The sequence below is a fragment of the Neodiprion fabricii genome, chromosome 1 (assembly GCF_021155785.1).
Source record: "Neodiprion fabricii isolate iyNeoFabr1 chromosome 1, iyNeoFabr1.1, whole genome shotgun sequence".
In the NCBI taxonomy this organism is placed as follows: Eukaryota; Metazoa; Arthropoda; class Insecta; order Hymenoptera; family Diprionidae; genus Neodiprion; species Neodiprion fabricii.
In genome coordinates, this window is record NC_060239.1 from 14966367 (window position 1) to 14989239 (window position 22873).

At 37.9% G+C, this 22873-nt stretch overlaps 1 protein-coding gene across 2 annotated transcripts in view; it reads left to right on the forward strand.

The window, feature by feature from the left end:
• The first annotated feature begins 334 nt into the window (after positions 1-334).
• Positions 335-22873, forward strand: part of LOC124188024 (arylsulfatase J) — an 850127-nt gene continuing 827588 nt past the window's right edge. For both annotated transcript variants that reach the window (XM_046580288.1, XM_046580289.1), the window contains exon 1: positions 335-637. In XM_046580288.1, coding sequence (XP_046436244.1) covers positions 551-637 — 87 coding nt within the window. In that variant the 5' untranslated portion in view covers positions 335-550. The remainder of the gene's footprint in view (positions 638-22873) is intronic.

Sequence of the window (22873 nt, forward strand, 5' to 3'; positions counted from 1 at the left end):
TTACGTTACACACCTAAGATTTTTATTGCTATCTCACTTTCTAAACGTTTCATTATCAGTCTGAAATTCTTTTTTGCATAGCAACAGAAATCACTTAACACTTGACTTTTTAAACTTTGGACGAATATGTCTCGAACGCCCGACCAAAATTTTGATGAAATTTACCAAATGTAAGCTCGGCTTTATGTTCTTCTCGAAAACATTTTCATTAATTGTGGTTCTAGTCGATATGTGGCCGCGTCAAAGCAGGGCAGGGGTTCCCCCTCTATTGTCAGTTTTTCTCCCGTCAAATCTCCCAGCATATCACTCTTGCCAATGCGTCTGGCAGGAAGTAATCGCATACTAAATAGTTGCGGCAGTGCGCGTTATAAATTCACAGTGGGCGGTTCCGTGATTTGATTGAACAATTCTTTTCGTTGCCAGAGAGATTTATATTACGTATATGCGTAGAAATATTTATTGAACAGTAGTTTACTCTCTTTTGGTTATTTCTTACAGTTTGGCTGTCGTAAGACTTACATAATATATTAGTGTAATCCACAATATTGCGATGGAATTATTGACAATCTTGTTCACCGTGATCCCTGCAGTTTTTTCCAAGAATCCCAATATTGTGTTCATTTTGGCGGATGATTTGGTATGTAAAATATACGTATCACCCTCACAGGCCACATTGAATTTCATCAAAATTATCTTTAACTCATGTCTGACGTTATCAACAGTAGAATGATGAATTATGATTACAATGAATATTCAAACTGTCATTTCATATTCCATTACAACTATATCAGAATAATTTATTAAAGTAATAGCAATAAAATATAAAAGTTTTTACAAAATAGGAACGATGGGTTTCGGATGCCTTAGCAAATTAAATGACGGCACCAAAATAATGTCTCAAAAATTCGAATATCCCGCAAAATGAAATTTGAAATTTTACTCATAAACTCCTGCATTGTGACGAATTGGATTTGAATATTAGTTTTCTGAAGAAAAGTCAACTCGTGATACAATTCAACATTAAATCTAAGACCAATCTGTAAACACGATTTAGCTCAGATCAACGCTGAATATTTCTCTCTTCAAAATGTTGGAACTTACAGTTTATTCCAAGCGCGAATGGGCTTCGAGAATTGTCACTCATTGTCAGCATTAATCCATCTGGATTATTTTGCTGTGCCAGTTCTGCATGCTCGGCAGCAGCTGGACACGAGCTTTACTGCTTAATAATGTCCATGTTTTGAATAAAACACCTTTAAGAAAGTGAATAATAGTTGGTAAGATTATAAATTGATTTTATTCACAATTTAGATCAAACACAGTAACAAAAGTTGATTGTAAAATAATTGGTTTAAGGTAGTAGCTTAGTAAACATAGTCATGGAGAAGAAAAGAAATGATGCTATTCAATAAGAAACAACGCTTGGAATTGAACGATTAGTTCCGCACTTCACACTTTGAATGATTTGATACGAATTTATCATCAAAGATCAATGCTTTGTAACAATAGGAAATGAAACTACATTTTGAGATCTGCACTCTTCGAAATTTTGATAAAAACTCCCTCGCTGAAAAGTTGATTTAGAAGTGTTTCGTGAGGAAAATTTTCATGAATTGCTCTAACGGCAGGATTTTAAGAAACCACCTTAATTATAATTATGCTACGCTTTTATAAGAGTCCTGTCTTTAGTTTGCAGTCTCTAATGAACTTCCTAATTGGTTCTTCCCAATTTCGTGAGATCTGGATCAACGAGGAAGTTTCATATGTGTAAATAGTTGTAAGACTTTGTTTTTCTGTCTTTTTATTTATTAACAATAAATACCAATTTATAGAATTTTACTTTCTTTCTTTTTCATTTATTAACCATAACTGCCACACATACGCACACACATTCATCCATTCGTATCATATAAAAAGTGATCACACCAATTTGTAGAATTTGACTTTTGGAAATTTGTCATGGATTAACAATAAATACCACACATGCACACATACACACACATTCCATCCATTCGTATCATCTCAAAACAGATTGTAACGAATTGGCGGTCGATTTTTCTCAACTTTGACGAGACGTCACAAAATATGTTAAAAATTCAGCTATTTTTGGATTGGATTCAACTTATCGTATTAATCGTCGGTATGGTCAGTCCCTCGGTGGCTCTCTCCCCGGGACCGGAGGTTTCTAGCGATGACGGGAGTCCGCCGAGTCGATGATCGTCTCGTTTTGGGTTGTCAGTCCTCCAGGGCCTCGCTGGAGTATTTTCCTTCAACCGGTTGAGTTGACGTCCCGGGGTTAAGAGAGCGAGATCGGGTTAACTTCTCCACCACTGGATCTCGATTTTGAGTTTGGAGTGGGGCGCCGGCTTCCCCACTCCATTTCCAAAATGGGTGTCAACCGTGATCCCTCCCACAATGAGGGGATCACTGATACTTGTGCTTACAGCGGTTCGAAATAGGAGATCTTACATAGTATTTGAGATCATCTTATTGGCCCTTTTTCTCCTACCACGTAGATCTAGGATAGCGGGTTAGTTGCGCCTACTCCAACTCTTCTCGAGGGTGCGGCAAGAATTTCTATTTTTGTACTATATATACAAATTAAACCTAACAATACGTTGTCTATACTAACTTATCCTCACATCGGGATACGATTTCCCAAAATAAACATCCACTTTGAGGATGAAAGATTTTATCACGCTGGACGTGTGCGTCAGTACCTACATGATTGAAAATACCATAATAGATTTTCGACCATTGCAAATATTTCGAATGAGCTGTTACTTAACACTGAACAGATTTTGCTTGTCAGCGCATCAGAAATATAGCTATCGTTATTAGAGGCATTCTAAAATATTTCGACCGTCGGCCTACGATTCCAGAAAGGATACAACCCGTTGTCCGGTAAAATCATTTCAGTGCGCAAGTGCTTGATTCATTTGAGATTTCAATTATTTTTTACGGCATATTGCTTCTAGATTATTCCAGTTTTACTTTATATGCCAATGACTTGTAATCACTTCAGAATAGTAAGTTTTAGGTTTTGTTTTGCATCTGACGCGTTATTACTTTTTATTCCGCGTAAGGATTGAAAGTAACAGTGCTGAAGCGAGTTGTAATAATTTTTAGCTACCTATTTCTCTGTTTTCAGAGAAAAAAGGAAGTTATTGTAATCACCCTGAAATCGAAAAGATGAGTTTTCACTGAATCTTGAGGTTTCAAGTTATAGAAGTTCACCCGCGACCATTTTTGGATGGATGCCTGTGTATCTGTATTCAGGTGCTCGTTAAGTGGCTTTTTTTAGAATTTCAATGTTGGATGGTCGTAGATCGGCTCTAAATCTAGAAAAAAATGGTCTAATTTTTTTAGATTTTTATTTCGAATCCCTACTGTGCCGGCAGGCCCCTGATTTTCTTTCTAATTAAAAAAATAGGGAATTTTACGGTTTTCGGGATTTTGCCTATTCACAGCAGTTTTGGATAAGAAATTTCTTCAGGATTACGGAAAAATAATTTCAAAAATCCCATCTGTGCACAAAGTTGTTGAAAATCCATTTTAATACCAAACAATTCAGGATATTTGATTTTTTCAATATAAAAAACCGAGGCATGCTTATTATTATAATTTTTTGTCAACGCGACCCACTCGCTCAACACTTACGTGCCCTTAGTGACCTTATGGTCGTATTTTATTTTTTATTTAAGGGTGTGTGTTGGACACTTTCCAGCTGAAAATTGTATTGGATCAGAATTATTGTATTTCGTGATTCAATAGAAATCTAAAAAATTTAACAATAATTTGCATGTTATGAACAACAATTATCAATAATAATATCGCCCAAAAGTTCTTAACAAATTGTTGAGATAAATAATTATTCGATAATTTATTGGTCGGCTCTTTTTTTCTTATACGAATCAAATTTGCGCATTTTTCTGAATGCTTGTGAATTTTTTCAGAATTATCTTATGATTAGTGAATAATTATTTGCTTAAACACTATGTTAATAACTTTTGCGCGATATTATTAATGACAATTGCTGTTCATGAGGGTACGTAAGCGTTAAGCGAGTAGGTCGTGTTAATAAACAGTTATAATAATTGGTAAGCCTCGGTATTATGTATTGAAAAAATCAAATTTCCTCAACTTTTTGGTATTAAAATCGATTTTTGACAACTTTGTGAACAGGTAGGATTTTTTAAATTATTTTTTCCGTAATCCTGAGGAAATTTCCCATCCAAAATCGCCGTGATTAAGCGAGATACCGAAAATCGTAAAATTCCCTACTTTTCCGATTAAAAAGAAAATCAGGGATCTGCCGATACAGTAGGGACTCAAAATAAAAATCTGAAAAAATTAGAGAAATTTTTTCTCTAGATTTGAAGTCGATTTATGACCATCCAACATGATATTACATTTAACGACCACCCTAGTGTGTATGTACATACTTATGCAGGTGATCTATTTTTTTGTTCGATGATATCTCGAGAACGAATTACCGGATTTCAATGACTTTGGTCTCAATCGACGCGGCTTTTATAAACTTTGAACTGATCAGATTTTGGCTTTGATCGGTTCAGTATTTTTTCAATTATTTCAGTAACGAAACTCCAAAAAATCAAGTGAAAATGATATTTTGAGAATGGATGAATGAATTTAGATAAACATTGGTGCCGTGGGGTTCTTGGGTCGCTAATTAAAAATTCAAGGTCAGATCTGCAAAATTTAAATTTGATGTATTCAATAAGCTGAAAGGAAAATAAAAACATTTGGATTTTGATAAAAATTGGTACTCATCGGTTGGTTGGGTGGTTGATAACGAATCTGAAGTCAGATTGCGGAATCAAAATTGGCAGTTAAATATGACAGAAAAAAATTGAAGAATATTGCGATTCTGGTAAAAATTGGTAGGCAGAGGTTTTTTGGGTCGCCGATAACGAACCCAAGGTCAGACTTTTAAAATTGTTAATGGTGGATCTATTACATAGTGGTTCCAAAATAAAAAAGATTAAAAAAATAAAAATTTTCATGTAATATGGTATTCTAGGGCTTGAATAATGGTAATCACGAATCTGAATCTGTAGTTTTAAATTCGAATTGGATATTATTCTTTTTTTCTCTCTATAAATTTGGAACCTGCAGTGTAAGAACGAGAAGTTTGGGGGTGGTTCACGGCCCGTCTAAAACCATTTGTTTCTACAAGCATCTATATCAGAAAAATCGCTTTGTGATTCGTATATGAGTAAAAAATGAAAATTTCAAGTCGAGAATAATGTATCTATTCATAAGATCACTCATATTTTTTTGACAAACATTAACGCAAATTCAGTATTATACTTAAGAAAACGAAGATATTCATTATTGGAGATATCTTAAACTGAATAGTATTTGAAGTGCATAAACAATATAAATCTTTGTGAACATCTAATCTCATAACATTTTCGTCACACGTTTTTCATTCATTAGTATTTAGTATTATTTACTTTTAAAAAAGTGAAGATATTCCATAATTTTCAGCGATTTGAAAGAAGATGAATGAGAATGTATCGTAAAAGATTATTCAGAATCCAGAGGTATATCTAAATCGTTATCACGTATCTTTAAAACATTCTTTTTTGCTGCACTTGAAATTGTTCCTTTACCTTTTTCTTTGCCCTTTTACCTTTGAGATTCTCTTTGCCCGATTCATCTTTTTTTCTTTCCGATCCCTCTATGTTTGATGCGATTCGATTTCTCCGCAGTTAAAGCATCTTCTTCTAGCGTATCTGTCAATACGGCTAATTTCCATTTTCTTCGTTAGCAGATATTTTTTTTTCGTGGCGGAGCTTTTGCGTTCACCCTATATAATATAGGGCATATAATGCTGTAAATGCTGACGAAAATGAATAAAATTGGCATTTTCAAAAAAAAAAAAAAAAAAATGAGCAAATTAGCATATTGCCAATTGGGAAAAGGTTACCTCTTTTGACTTTCAAAAAAATATATAAGGGGCATTCCAGCTGAACTCGACTCGGTTTGGATTCGGATTCAGTTCTCAATTTTTTTCAAAATTCTATTAACCCACAAAACGACCCTCAATTTTTTCAGATTTTTAAAATCAAACCATTTTGAGTTATGATTTTTTGTTCAAATCACCTTTCTTCAAAAATGACATTTTTCAAGAGGACGTAACGCAAAAACGTGAGGTCTGACAATAAAATTTCATAAAAATAAAATACTCATTTTGACCCAAAGTTTCATGAAAAAAATGTTGAAAAAATCTACAACCTCCCCAAAGGTGATTTTTTTCTTCCTAAAATAAAAAAAATGATTTTTCGTCAAGTACATCACAATTAATTTGGCTCGATTTTTTTTCACGAAAAGGTGGATTTATTACAAACATTTTAAGACCAAGGTCAAGATGCCTGGATTTTTCGTTAAGGAGTTACAACGATATCAATTCGAGAAAATCATTGAAATCCGAGATTCGACAATATGTACATCGCAAAATACCGAATAACTTGTCTCGGATACCGTAGTAAAAGTTACTCATTTATTTCTTTTTTTTTGTAGAATACAACATGTTTCGTATTCTACGGAGGTGGAGTACGTTTGCACGGCCACTGCCCCATCTGCGCCTGGGATTACACAGTGTTGTTTTTGTATGCTTTTCAGGGGCTTCGTATTCGCAAATCTTTCGGTCAAGAAGTCTCTCGAAGAGTCGTAATCAGTAGTGGTTACGTATTTAATGGAAACAGCGGGAAAATCAGCTTCTTGTGAAGCCCACATAAATAATCCTTCGGGAGCGATAATTTGCTGCTCCGGCGGAAGCTGCAAACTCGCTCGTGCCGCGAGTCGTTTAAGAGTGCCGCCTAGACCGTCGCAAGGCCCTTTGCCATGCGCTGTGGCAAAAAACTCTGCAAGAATCCCGAAATCTGCCTCGTGATAGTAGACATTTGCGATAATCTTAAAATTTTTAAATTGCTGCGGGGCGCCATCAGTAAAATAAAATATCCTTCTAGCCGTGGCAGATATCAATTTGATAAAGTCGATATTGATCTTTAAGTACACGTATACCGCTATTGCATCGTGATGCATGCAGTCACTTATAACCACCAAACTTTGATGGCCCCTGAAAAGCATACAAAAACAACACTGTGTAATCCCAGGCGCAGATGGGGCAGTGGCCGTGAAAATGTACTCCACCTCTGTAGAATAGGAAACGTGTTGTGATCTAAAAAAAAAAAATGAATGAGTAACTTTTACTACGTTATTCGAGACAAGCTATTCGGTATTTTGCGATGTACATATTGTCGAATCTCGGATTACAATGATTTTCTCGAATTGGAATCGTTGTAACTTTTTAACGAAAAGTCCAGGCATCTTGATCCTGGTCTTAAAATGTTTGTAATAAATACACCTTTTGATGAAAAAAAATTGAGCAAAATTAATTGTGACGTACTTGACGAAAAATCATCTTTTTTATTTTAGGAAGAAAAAAATCACCTTTGGGAAGATTGTACATTTTTTCAACATTTTTTTTACGAAACTTAGAGTCAAAATGAGTATTTTATTTTTATGAAATTTTATTGTCAGACCTCACGTTTTTGCATTACGTCCTCTTGAAAAATGTCATTTTTGAAGAAAGGTGATTTGAACAAAAAATCATAACTCGAAATGGTTTGATTTTGAAAATCTGAAAAAATTGAGGGTCTTTTTGTGGGCTAATAGAATTTCGAAAAAAATTGAGAACTGAATCCGAATCCATGAGGGCCAAACCGGGTCGAGTTCAGCTGGAATTTCCCATAAATATTGAGCAAAATCTAAGATGGTGTATTTGAGAACATTTCTTGTGGTTTTTCTGCAATAACTTGCCTGATGTTAGTGAATCGAAATAGTTAAAATACCGCATCAAAAGTAATACAATTACACACATTTTTTAAAACAATAAATCATCTGAAAAATTTTCGAGTTGACCACATCCAAGCCATTTTAATAGAACCTTATTTATCTTTCTTACAAGCGGTCGTTTTGGGTTTATGCTACAAAACACCCTAAATTGCTTGTGAGGCGTTTTTTTTTTTTTGACGAAACCTCGAGTTTCGGGTCTTCCCAAATCGGTACAAGAATAACTTTGCATAATTTGATACATATGGGGCATTCCCTGACATCTCGATCAAGATTCTACGGCGATGTTTTACATTGGTTTCTTTATTTTTTGTGTCGAAGTACATGATGAAAAACGCAGTCACAAGTTTATTCAGAATTTTTTCCGTCAGCGTATTTGAAGTACAATTGAAAAACTTTGTTAAAAACCCCGTTATTCCATCTCAAATTCTGGAAAGCCAGGAGAAAGTAACTAGCTATTATAGTAGCGTCTTCCGTAAGACTAACAAAGAGAAATTATTGACTTACCCGGCCGTGAGCTTTGATCGTAGTAAGAACCGTAGTCCATTTTCACCACAATTTATCCCGGAGGAAATATTTGATACGGACCAATCACGTTTCGTTGACATAGTTGCTCTTTTTTTCATTCACACGAAGGTCAGGTAGCTTGGTGGCTACACGGTAACGCCAACGCTCTGTCCCAAAGACCCTGGAAAGAAGCAACAGATTGTAGATCATGTGCACGCATGGAAGAGTACCGAGACTCCCCTCCTTCAATAAAAAAAATTCCAGTCGGAGGAGACCTTGAAGACTGGAAGATCTCCCCAACAAAAAGATAACACCTTAGTCCACATTAAATCCTGGAAAGGAGCACAGGCTCACCCAGATTGGCAAGGTATCCCTGACTGGTATCCTCGGAAAGGCCAGTTTTAAAAATCGACTGTGCTCTATGGGATTACATTCGTTTGATTGACGGAGTTTTATACCGTAAATGGGAGTCTGTGAACTTGGGAAAAATCAGATGGCAGTTTTTGGTTTTCAAAAATCGGGTTCCTGAAGTATTTGCCCTGCATCGCGATTCTTCTGCTGGCGGTCACTGCGCTTCGAACAAGATCATAGGCAAGATCCGGGGACATTACTTTTGGCCTCGTTGTCGGGCTGAAGTAGAAGACCGGTGTCGGAGATGTCAAGTTTGCACGGAAAAAAAAGACCTTGAGCCAAAGGACACAGTTCTCCGTAAATTTACAACACCGGAGCTCCTTTTGAGAGGGTAGTAATGGACATTCTCAGCCCTCTCCCTGGAGCTCAACCAGGAAACAGATATGCTTTGGTCATCGTCAACTATTTTACCAAGTGGTCCGAAGTGGTTTTACTTGCCAATCAAGAAGCCTTCACTATAGGTCAGGCGTCCGTCAGAGAGTTTGTTTGTAGACACAGAGTTCCTTCAGAACTTCACACCGATCAGGGTGGAAATTTTGAGTGGAGTTTTATAAAAGAGGGTGCCCAAATTTTAGGGGCCAGAAAAACTTGTACGACTTCCCTGCATCCACAATTTGATGGTCTGATAGAGCGAATGAATCGGACTCTGCTTCAGTATTTGTGGTCCTTTGTAGAAAAAAGTCAGAGACACTGGGACACCTGGATTCTCTTTTTCCTCTGATCTTATACATCTGCAATTCATGAGACGACGAAACAGACGCCAGCTTCTAGGCTTACAAGAAAAAATTTCGCGACTTCCGTCATATTTGGAAAAAGGCCCTATTCTTGCGTAGATTCAGCCTCAAACAGATTTTGCCTCTGTTTTACATATATATTATATGTATAGAGAATATAAATGTTAGAGTGTTTGAGGATAATAAAATTTTTAATTTTGTTTGCACTTGCATTTCACATAAGCTGCAGACCTCATCTTTTGAGGGGCTTATTTTCTTCTCCAAGACAAGCTTATTAGGGTGCAAGTACGCGCGAAATCAAATTTTTTTTTAGCATGTTTCAGATTTAGAGTATATCAGAATTAAAAAAATGTTGATTAAATTTGCACTTGTACTCCGTGTTAAAATGCGTAGGGGACTGGAGTAGGTTATTGTATACAGCAAAATACACCTTTCTATTTCACACAATATAATATAGTATATGTTTTATTTTAAATGTACATATTATACTGGTCAGCATCATCACTGACCCATGGAATCCCTTCCTACGGCTTATATACAACAGATTACACAACCAAAACGACCTTCATGTTTACGGTTTGTGTGTATCTAGCGATTTTACTTCTTGGATTTAGAGATGGCATATCATGTACTGAAATCAATGTTAATTTACTTCGTACTTCAACACTTTGAAAAGCTTGTTTCGGACAAAAAGAAAAATGAGCACGTCAAAAGAGGAGGTATGTGGCTTATGTGGAATGGCTGCCGAAATTGCATTTAGTAATAGAAATCATGAAAATTCTATTTGTGTACCATTTCGAAAAGAGCATTTTTGTTTATCATAGCTCTCTGTATTGTAAAGATATCTCGCCACCACCGCTGCTGCCGCCGCGCGCCGTGTCAGGAATCCAGGCCCTCCTTTGACCAACCGTCCTTTTCTCTACTATCTCCACATTCATACCTATGAAGATTCAACCTTTTATCTTACGTTTATGCCCATGTTTATAGCCATGAAGATTCAACTCTTCATCCTATTTATATACCATTATACCTGTAAGGATATAATCTTTTATCCTGCGTGTATGCTCTTATAGCTATGAAGATTTAAACCTTTAGCCTAAGTATACATATGACCTGATGTGTATGCAAATTCAACTCTTCACCCTACGAATATACCCTTATCACTATGTAGATTTAGCCGTTGACCCTACATATATACTTGTATGCCTCTGCAAATTCAACCCTTCATCCTACAATATGCCTTTATAGCTATGAAGATTTGACCCTTCACCCTCTGTATATGTATACCTCCATCTTGGCATCAGGGATTCAGCACCCAATCCTGTATACATATTAGGGTGCTTCGTTTGAGACGACCATTTGTTTTTCGCTCCATTCACGGAAGATCACTCTAAACATCCAAAAAAGAATGCTCACCAAAGACGATTTCTTAATTTTTATTCTAAGTACTCGCGAAATGAATTTGAAATTTCCCCATTTATTTAACACGTAAATTTCGATTTTTTTTTCAATTATCTATAGCAACGCGGTATTTCACGATATTCAATTGGCAATAGGTGGAAATTACAGAGGAATTTTTGCTCTTTAAAAGCACCTATAGTCAATCTATGTTTTATGAATCGCCTAGCCAGTAAAAAATTTTAAAGCCGATTTTTTTTCTCATTTCACGAGCTCAGCGCGACCGTTACGGCATGGGCACGTAGCGTTATAGAAGTTTTAAGACTTGTTCATCTGGTTCATAATGATTTTTTTAAATTTTTAAACATTTTTTTTGCGTGTCATTTCAATGGAAAATTTCAAATGGCCACGGATACCTTTTAAAATTGAGCTGAAAATTTTTCCCAACAGGAGAATTTTTTTTATTTTAAATAGATAGGTCCTTTTAAGACCATGCATTCGATAGGTTAGTTTTTTTGGCTTACCCTATTATGTATATATGGGTGTTTGAAAAAATACATTTCATCTAATTTCTATACAGTTTCAAAAGTTCCATTTACATATAAAAATGCACCTGTTAAAATTTGAGCTTTGAATATTGACATTTAGAGGTTGCGCATCACACTTTTCTATTTTACATAAGGATAACATGGGAAAAATGGTTTTTGCTCCTTCTAATTTTCATAACTAGCTGTCGATGCGTCGCACAGAAAACTCGCAGACATATTTTTGTAGGGAATTGAACGCTCTTCAGAAAAGGTCTCTTATATAATTTTTGAAAGAGTGGATTTATCATAAAATGCTGGAAAACCTTATCTGAAGAGCGTTCAATTCTCTGCAAAAATGTGTCTGTAAATTTTATGCACGATACCATTGTTAGTAAGTTATAAAAATCAGAAAGAGCAGAAACAATTTTTTTCATGCTATTCTCATAGTAATTAGAAAAGTACGATGCGCAAGATCTTAATGTTAATACTGTAATATTGGGCAATCCACGAATTGCGCTTACGAAAAATAAAGAGTTCTCTGTGCGTTTTAAGCAAATAGAGAGACAAAGAAGTCCTACAAAAAACAAAAACAATATGGAAAGAGTGGATTTTATTCTGTCACGAAGCACTCCTGTTTATGTCTGGAGACTGACTATTATTTCATTAATATTTTTGGGCCGAGTAACTACACGAAGAACAAATGGTCACATACTCGTATTTGATGAATATTATGTGGACTTCAGTCGTGCCAGGGTATATAAGGAGTGTGAACACAACTTCGTTACACTACCCTCCATTTCCAAAACGATTCGACCCCACTCGTAGATGACATAATTTGATATTTGTTAATAGCGATGAAACAGGTCTTACGTTTGATACTCTTTTCCCTTGAGGAGATTGAGCTGTGGCTCAAACGTGACCAAATCGCCCCGATGCTGTCCGGTATTCACCTTCCCGCTCACGGTGATCAGGAACGGAGAAAAAGTGCGATGATAATGTCCGGGAAAACGGCTAATGCAGAAAGTTTCCGTATCATCTGGACACTAAAAATTCGCAAGGATCAAAATCCTATCAGATCCTTCTTCCGAATTATCAACAATTGTATATATGTAAAAACGAATTCTCTAGAGCTTCGACTGCCCATCGATCGCTCGAAGTTCCCAGCTCACCTATTCAATATTATGAGCTCAAACCACGTTCGTTTGACATTATCAGGTCCTCCTAAGTCTTATCTTCAAGATAATTTGGGCCAAACAACATTATTTAATTTGTTAAAAACAATTTAAAAATGAAAATTTGATTTTTACGGTGCAAAAATTGGAGAATTTTGAAAACCATCTCTCATCACAAATATATACGGAAATGAGAGACGGATAAGAATATTTAAACCAGAAATTCAATTATTAGTTAAATAAACAACTCAGAAATTGTTTAAACAAAATATCCCAATTTCATAATTTTCATTTGAATATTATCAGGCTACAAGGGTGAATGGTTCTGCGGTTCCAAAGTTCAATTCAAATATCTGTTTTGAAGATTTCCGATAGGTGGCGCATAATGAAAAAAAGTCCCCTCGCAAGCGAAAAACGACTTGAAATATATATAGCAACCATAGATAATGGGTGATGATCATGTCGTTTTGTCCTTCAAAATGAATCCCACTAGTAACTGCACCCATGAAGATAATAGAAAAAAAAAATGTGCCCCGTGTGGTAGAAAAATTGTATTTACCCATGAATCTTCTTTTGTCATCAATGACAACCTAGAAAAACTGATAAAACAGGTGTTATCGCTTAACTTTAATCAGAACAACGAGAGATATCCTTTGTCAATCTGTGGATCTTGTAGATTAACACTACGAGAATATGACAAGGAGATTTATAAAAGACAATTGCCATGTATGCCTAATAGTAGTGTATATATGCCGGTCCTAGACCACAGCCCCCCACATCCGCGGCGTTCGCCCCCCCCCCCCCCCCCCCTCTCTCTCTCTCTCTCTCTCTCTCTCTCTCTCTCTCTCTCTCTCTCTCTCTCTCTCTCTCTCTCTCTCTTTTTTTCCTTTTCCTTTACTCTTTTTCTTTACACTATTTCTATGTTTTATTTACATTTTGTGCTCGCGGTTTCTCTGCATTTTGATTTTGTACGCTTTTTCTTAGTTTTAAGCTCTTAGGTTAAGTTTTATTACATCATATTTTCATGTACGCATTGCCCACGGAGTTTTTCTCCAGGGCATAATGAAGTATATTCATTCATTCTCTCACGCTCACCCCCCTTGTTCCCCCCTCGCCTCCCCCACGCCCGTTGATCATTTTCGCGGCCGCGAGATGGCTATTTTCATAGGGTTTGACACACACACACACACACACACACACACACACACACACACGCGCGCGCGCGCACGCACGCGCGCACGCACACACCCACACACAAAATAATTCCTGTCGAGACTTGTTTTCCGCCGAACGTCATGAACGTAGGTATTCGGGGCAAGGGCTCTGGGCCCAGATTTTTCTTACACCAAACACTGTTCGCTACCTGCTTTTCGTTGACCGATTTTTCCCACCACATGGCCCACGCTGCTTAACGACTCATAAAACCCAAAAACTACATTAGGCGGCGGTGGGTTCGTGGAGAGGGGGAGGGGGTGAAAACCTGTTCCAACACGCTTTTAGGCAAGATGCAGCTGCGGAACTGGGTGACTTCAAACTGGCAGATAAACCGCAAAAATTTAGGGATGGTGGGGGCGGGGACTGCGGACCCCAGCCGTCTTTGGCGTCATTTTTTACATGAATTTCATCATCTCTGCAGAGCCGGGAAAGCAATAAAACCCAAAAATTTGGGGATGGGGGGATGGGTAAAGGCTGGGCCTAGTAGTCTCCGACGTCATTTTTCCCTCCGATATGCGCAGAACGCAGTGTGCACCGTTCCCAAATTCTTGCGATCTATCGGCCTATATACATATAAGCTCAACGCATCCGATGCAGACTCGTCAGTCTTACACGATACGTGCAAGTCAAAAAAGTTATACAAAGTTCAGCTTATATCAACGTCAAAGTCATGGCAGTCGAAGCGTATATGGGACTTGCGGAGCAGATAGAAGGGACGTACAGTTTGCTGAGAGAGCAACCACCCGGAGAAGAGAATGACGCTGTCATCAGTCATTGGGCTGATATTGGAATTGCGAATATCCAAGTTCTGCGCGATATTTCCATGCAACGAGGAACAACCGTTGGTGCGAAAATACGGATCCAACATACGATCGCACTCCTGCAATCTTGGGTGACGAAGATCAAGCAGTTGCAGCAGCGCATAGTGGTGACGGGTGGAAATATCGGTACTCCTGCGGGTGTACAGTGGGACGATGTGGATAGTGCTTTTGCCAGCCGAATCAGAACGGGGGTTGTCGCAAATCTCCATCACAAGAATTTGGACGCCTTTCTGGACGATGTACAGCGCGGCGTCACCGAGAAGTTGAAGCTGGTACTGCGCGAGGAGGGAAATGTGAAGGTTAACCTCATATTATCGTGCAAATTCGAAAATGCCAAGCACGAAAAGATCTCCACCGAAGTTAAGAGTTTCAACACCTCCAACGTGGCGATTCTCCTCCCATCGAGCGATATAAATGGCTGGTTTACACGTGCACGGGGTGATCTGCTATCAAAGGTGGAAGATTTCGAGCAACGTGATTCCGGCTGGAGTATGATTGAGATCCTCAACATCGCTGTAAATATCAATCGCTACCAGCCTCTCGCCGCGGGAGCTTCAACATTCATCGAGCTGCCCCAGGACATTCGACATAAGAAGGCTGTGATTAACGTGAGGAACGAGGACGAAAGATGTCTTCTATGGTCCGTCACAGCAGCCCTCCACCCAGTCAACAGCCACACCGATAGGACTGACAACTATCGTCGCTATATTTCCGAGTTGGACTGTACAGGTATCAAATTCCCTGCTACTCTACATGATGTGAAAAAGCTTGAGAGATTGAATAATTTGTGCATCAATGTATATGGTATAGAATCTCAAACTTTTTCGCATCATGCAAAATCGAATAAAAGCGTCATCGTGCCAATTTATTTGAGTAAAAATTTGCATAGCGTAAACACTGACACGATCCATCTTCTAATGATTGAGAGTAATCCGGAAGACGATATGACTGGCGAGTTTGCACCGAGTTCCATTTTGCTTGGATTAAAGATCTTTCCCAATTGGTGAGCAAACAATTGTCCGTTCATGAACACAAAATGTTTTTATGTGACAGATGTTTGTGCCACTTTAGCGTGAAACACGCCTACGACAATCATCGACAAGATTGTATTATGCTAAATAAAGTACGCATGGAGTTTCCCAAGTGTAAAGATTTCGTATTTTCCAATTTTCAAAACAAAGGCACCGTTCCATTTGTCGTATACGCCGATCTCGAATGTATATTAATCCCTGAACCTGTGGATGAATTTGAAACTCGTAAGACTTGTGAAATTCAAAAGCATATCCCGCACAGTGTAGCGTACTATGTACATTGCGCGTACGATGAGACTTTATCGGAGTTCCACGGTGAACGCGGTGTCGATTGCATAGATTGGTTTATGCAACAGCTTGAAGATTTATCAATTCAAGTAGAGTCATGCATCAAAAACATAATTCCGATGAAGTCTCTTACCCAAGTGCAACGCGATCGTCACATGCGCGCAAAGAATTGTTATATTTGTGAAAAACCGTTTACCCCTGAGGAGAAAAAGTGTTACGATCACTGTCACTTCACGGGTAAATATCGTGGTCCTGCTCATAATCGGTGTAATTTGAATTTCAGAGAGTCGCACACAATTCCAATAGTTTTCCACAATTTGTCCGGTTACGATTCTCACTTTTTAATAAAATCCCTCGCGTCAACTTTTCCCGGTAAAATTACACTGCTACCCATAAATAAGGAAAAATATATATCCTTCACGAAACGCGTCGATGGAACAATGATGCACTTGAGATTCATTGATTCGTTCCGATTCATGGCTAGCAGCATCGATAAACTTTCCACATATTTGACCGATACCGATAAACACATAACACGCAAATTTTATAATAACCCGACTCAGTTCAGTTTGATGACCCGCAAAGGCGTTTTTCCCTATGAATACGTCGATTGTTGGGGGAAACTCGATGAACCGCGATTACCTGCAAAGAAGCATTTCTACTCGCACCTCTGCGATGCAAATATTTCAGACACCGATTACGAGCACGCGAAAACTGTTTGGAGGGAATTCCATTTAGAGTCATTGGGGAGCTACTCAGATTTATATTTAAAGACCGATGTTCTTTTGCTTGCCGATATTTTCGAAAATTTCCACGCCAGCTGCTTCAAAACATACAATTTAGATCCGTTGCACTACTACACTGCACCGGGACTTGCTTTTGACGCGATGCTCAAGCATACTAATGTAAATTTGCAACTTTTAGACAACCCTGAAATGGTGTTATTTATTGAAAGAGCCATTCGAGGCGGCGTAGCGCAATGTTCCAATCGACACGCTCGGGCCAATAATAGATTCATGGGAAAAGATTTTGATCCAAACAAACCGGAATCGTATCTCATGTATTTTGACGTGAATAACCTGTACGGTGCAGCTATGAGCGTGCATTTACCAATCGGTTCGTTCGAGTGGGAGTATCAGCACATCGATATAACGAACCATCCGGACGATTCGCCGATCGGCTACTTTCTGGAGGTAGATTTGGACTACCCTATGGAACTCCACCAGAATCACAAAGACTTACCTCTTTGTCCCGAACATTTTACTCCTCCAGGTAGTAAAAATGCCAAACTCGCGACCACCCTTCACCCCAAAACAAAGTATATATTGCACTATAGAAATTTGAAACAGTGACTGAGTTTAGGATTAAAAGTAACGAAAGTGCATAGAATTTTGAAGTTTGCGCAATCTCCATGGCTCGAGCCTTACATCACGCTCAATACAGACATGCGTTAGCAATCTAGGAATGAATTTGAGAAAAACTTTTACAAACTCATGAATAACGCTGTGTTCGGCAAGACTATGGAGAATGTGCGAAATCATAAAGATGTTAAATTGGTTACAAAATGGGAGGGAAGAGGTGGTGCGAGAACGCTTATTGCTCGAGCAAACTTTCACAGCTGCACCATATTTGGCACTGATATGATTATCATTGAAATGAATCGTGTCAAAGCTCACTTCGCCAAACCTATTTACGTCGGCGCATCAATTCTAGATCTGTCAAAAATCTTTCTCTACGATTTCCACTATAATTATATTAAAACCAACTTTTTGAATAAACAAGCTAAATTGATGTATACCGACACAGACAGCCTTATTTATCAATTCAATGTGCCTAATATCTACGATATCATCAAACGTGATGTAGATACAATGTTTGACACCTCTGACTATCCGCCCGACAATGTGTATGGTATTCCCCTTAAAAACAAAAAACAACTAGGGCTAACGAAGGATGAAAATAATGGTAAAATTATGACAGAGTTTGTGGGACTGCGAGCAAAGCTGTACACATTTACTACGATGGGTGAGGATGGGGAAAAATATGACGGTGGCGTAAAAGTGAGTAAGCGCGCCAAGGGTGTAAGACATTTATCGATAAATAGCATCACGTTTGATGATTATATAAGCGCTGTCTGACGGCTTACCAAGAGTTGACTCTTCCACAGTGTTTAATACGCAGCAAAAAACACGAAGTAAGCACGATCGTACAAAAAAAATTGGCTCTGAGTTGGCAGGATGACAAGCGGCAATTGATACCTGGACAGACCGACACCGTACCTTGGGGGTTTGTCCCAGCCCCCCAATAGCTATAGGATAAACTGTAGACATAGAATTGATGTAAATATTTGATGTTTGACGCCTCGGACGACCCACCATCGGGCGGAAACGTTTCACCATCAATACGATATTTAATGGATTTAAAAATGTGAATTCATATACTTAACAATTATTTATTTATTATTATTAATAATATATCGAGCAATTAGTCATATTTATTCGTTTACCACGAGAAAAGTTTTCAGAAAATGAAAAAAGTTTTCAGAAAATGAAAAAAAGTTTTCCAAAAAATAAAATGTGTAATAATCGTATGGCAAAATTTCATATCATCATTATTATTATCATTATTATTATCACTATTATTATTATCATTATTATTATTATTATTATTTTCGTGGTACAGAGTATGGCACATGTGCGTACAAAGGAGATAAAATGTGGAAATATTTGTATATTCAAAATCTTTTATTGTAATTCGGAAAATACATACAAATTATGTTACATATCTGTTTTATTTATCCAACTATTGTGCGAATTATCAAAACCCAACCACTTTACATAGAACAGATTTCCCCGTTTGCGTAATACTTTCTCCACAAGGTAGCCGTCGGGATATTTCACTTTGGTGAGCTTTTCCTCGTAGAAGCCCCCCTCGATGGGGTGATCTTGATAATCGGCAAGTTTGTAGGTGGGTGGATTGGTATTTTTCACCTCACTCACGGTGAATATTTCTGTCATCCAATTGGGTGTATAGCTTTTTTCGAATACATCCTCGTACTTGCTGATTCGAACTCGATTGCCTACGCTGAATTTCCGCGCTCGATCACTTCGTTTGATGTGCCGAGGCTTGTACACGCTACGATACAGCTGTTTTTCATTCTCCGTGCTAACATCCACCGGTTTCATCCGAATCGTGCGATGTTTGGTGTTGTTGTAGGACTTCATTTAATCAACCCAAAATATTAATCCACTCGTGAAATCCTGGGAGAGTAAGCCACATCCACATTTTATATTTTCAATGTTCGACTAAAAACGTTCGCATATCGACGCCTTTGAGTTGCTGAGTGTCAAATACATGTTGATATTGTGCTGCATCACGAGGGCTTTCAATTTGCTATTGTGAAATTCGTTGCATTGATCAACGTATAGATGTGCAGGTATACGGCTCTGGGTCAGTACAGATTTCATAGAAGCAGCCGCATCTTCCCCCCCCCCGCGGATGAGGATGAAACAAAAATGTGACAACGGTGTTAAAGTGGGTAAGCGCGTCAAGGATGCGAAAACTGCAACGATAAATAACATCACGTTTAATGATTATAAGAACCGTCTGAGGGGCTTACCAAGAGTTGATCAACCCCACAGTGCTTAATACGTAGTGAATAAACGCGAGGTTAGCTCCAATGTACTGAAAAATTGATCATGAGTTGACAAGACGGTAATATGCAACCGATATCTGGGCAAACAGGCATCAGAACTTGGAGGGTGTGCTGCAACCCCGCAATAAACTAGCCGTAGGCTGGAACCGAGGGCATAGCACCGTTGTAAATATATGCGTTTGACACCCATGGCGATAGTTCATGAAGCAGAGACGTTTCGCAAGCAATACGATATTGAGCAAATCAAAGTTTTAAAATTCGAATACCGTGTAAATTCATGTATTCATCAATTATTTATTTATTTATTATTATTATATTGAACAATTATTCATATTTATTCGTTTACCACGAGAAAAGTTTTCAGAAAATGGAAAAAAGTTTCCAGAAAACGAAGAAAAGTTTTCAGAAAATGAAAAAAAGTTTCCAGAAAATGAAAAAAAGTTTCCAGAAAACGAAAAAAAGTTTTCCGAAAACGTTTTTCCCATTTGATTAACACGTAAAAAAAGTTTTCAGAAAATGAAAAAAAGTTTCCAGAAAACGAAAAAAAGTTTTCCGAAAACGTTTTTCCCATTTGATTAACACGTAAAAAAAGTTTTCAGAAAATGAAAAAAAGTTTTCAGAAAACGAAAAAAAGTTTTCCGAAAACATTTTTCCCATTTAATTAGCACGTAAAAAAAGTTTCCAGAAAACATTTTTCCCGTTTAATTAACACGTAAAAAAATTTTCCAGAAAAAAAAAGCTTTCAGAAAATGAAAAAAAGTTTCCAGAAAACGAAGAAAAATTTCCGAACATGAAAAAAAGTTCACCAAAAAATAAAATGAGCATTAATCGTATCGAAAAATTATAGATTATTATTATTGTCATTATCATCATCATTATTATCATCATTTGAAGGCCTTTGATCACGGCAGGCGATGGTGGAGGTGTCCCCTGCTACCAGGGTCTGGCACTATCGACGTCGAGGCTGCCTGCAGCCCCTCTCTTCCGCAGTCTAGGAGGACCGCGATCCTCGCCCCTTTCAAGGTCGTCGCAAGAGCTGTCATTGCTCGCGTAGTAATGACCCCTGGATTTTGAGTTCGCATGATTGAGGTACGCATACGATGTCCTGGCGTGCAGCTTCAGGGGCGGCTGTGTCCTAGGATTTCACAAGTGGACTAATATTTTGGCTGTGCCGCCCCTGAAGCTGCACGCCAGGACGTCGTATGCGTACCTCAATCATGCGAACTCTAAATCCAGGGGTCATAACTACGCGAGCAATGACAGCTCTTGCGACGACCTTGAAAGGAGCGAGGATCGCGGTCCTCCTAGACTGCGGAAGAGAGGGGCTGCAAGCAGCCTCGACGTCGATAGTGCCGGACCCTGGTAGCAGGGGACACCTCCACCATCGCCTGCCGTGATCAAAGGCCTTCAAATGATGATAATAATGATGATGATAATGACAATAATAATAATCTATAATTTTTCGATACGATTAATGCTCATTTTATTTTTTGGTGAACTTTTTTTCATGTTCGGAAATTTTTCTTCGTTTTCTGGAAACTTTTTTTCATTTTCTGAAAGCTTTTTTTTTCTGGAAAATTTTTTTACGTGTTAATTAAACGGGAAAAATGTTTTCTGGAAACTTTTTTTACGTGCTAATTAAATGGGAAAAATGTTTTCGGAAAACTTTTTTTCGTTTTCTGAAAACTTTTTTTCATTTTCTGAAAACTTTTTTTACGTGTTAATCAAATGGGAAAAACGTTTTCGGAAAACTTTTTTTCTTTTTCTGAAAACTTTTTTTCGTTTTCTGGAAACTTTTTTTCATTTTCTGAAAACTTTTCTTCGTTTTCTGGAAACTTTTTTCCATTTTCTGAAAACTTTTCTCGTGGTAAACGAATAAATATGAATAATTGTTCAATATAATAATAATAAATAAATAAATAATTGATGAATACATGAATTTACACGGTATTCGAATTTTAAAACTTTGATTTGCTCAATATCGTATTGCTTGCGAAACGTCTCTGCTTCATGAACTATCGCCATGGGTGTCAAACGCATATATTTACAACGGTGCTATGCCCTCGGTTCCAGCCTACGGCTAGTTTATTGCGGGGTTGCAGCACACCCTCCAAGTTCTGATGCCTGTTTGCCCAGATATCGGTTGCATATTACCGTCTTGTCAACTCATGATCAATTTTTCAGTACATTGGAGCTAACCTCGCGTTTATTCACTACGTATTAAGCACTGTGGGGTTGATCAACTCTTGGTAAGCCCCTCAGACGGTTCTTATAATCATTAAACGTGATGTTATTTATCGTTGCAGTTTTCGCATCCTTGACGCGCTTACCCACTTTAACACCGTTGTCACATTTTTGTTTCATCCTCATCCGCGGGGGGGGGGAAGATGCGGCTGCTTCTATGAAATCTGTACTGACCCAGAGCCGTATACCTGCACATCTATACGTTGATCAATGCAACGAATTTCACAATAGCAAATTGAAAGCCCTCGTGATGCAGCACAATATCAACATGTATTTGACACTCAGCAACTCAAAGGCGTCGATATGCGAACGTTTTTAGTCGAACATTGAAAATATAAAATGTGGATGTGGCTTACTCTCCCAGGATTTCACGAGTGGATTAATATTTTGGGTTGATTAAATGAAGTCCTACAACAACACCAAACATCGCACGATTCGGATGAAACCGGTGGATGTTAGCACGGAGAATGAAAAACAGCTGTATCGTAGCGTGTACAAGCCTCGGCACATCAAACGAAGTGATCGAGCGCGGAAATTCAGCGTAGGCAATCGAGTTCGAATCAGCAAGTACGAGGATGTATTCGAAAAAAGCTATACACCCAATTGGATGACAGAAATATTCACCGTGAGTGAGGTGAAAAATACCAATCCACCCACCTACAAACTTGCCGATTATCAAGATCACCCCATCGAGGGGGGCTTCTACGAGGAAGAGCTCACCAAAGTGAAATATCCCGACGGCTACCTTGTGGAGAAAGTATTACGCAAACGGGGAAATCTGTTCTATGTAAAGTGGTTGGGTTTTGATAATTCGCACAATAGTTGGATAAATAAAACAGATATGTAACATAATTTGTATGTATTTTCCGAATTACAATAAAAGATTTTGAATATACAAATATTTCCACATTTTATCTCCTTTGTACGCACATGTGCCATACTCTGTACCACGAAAATAATAATAATAATAATAATGATAATAATAA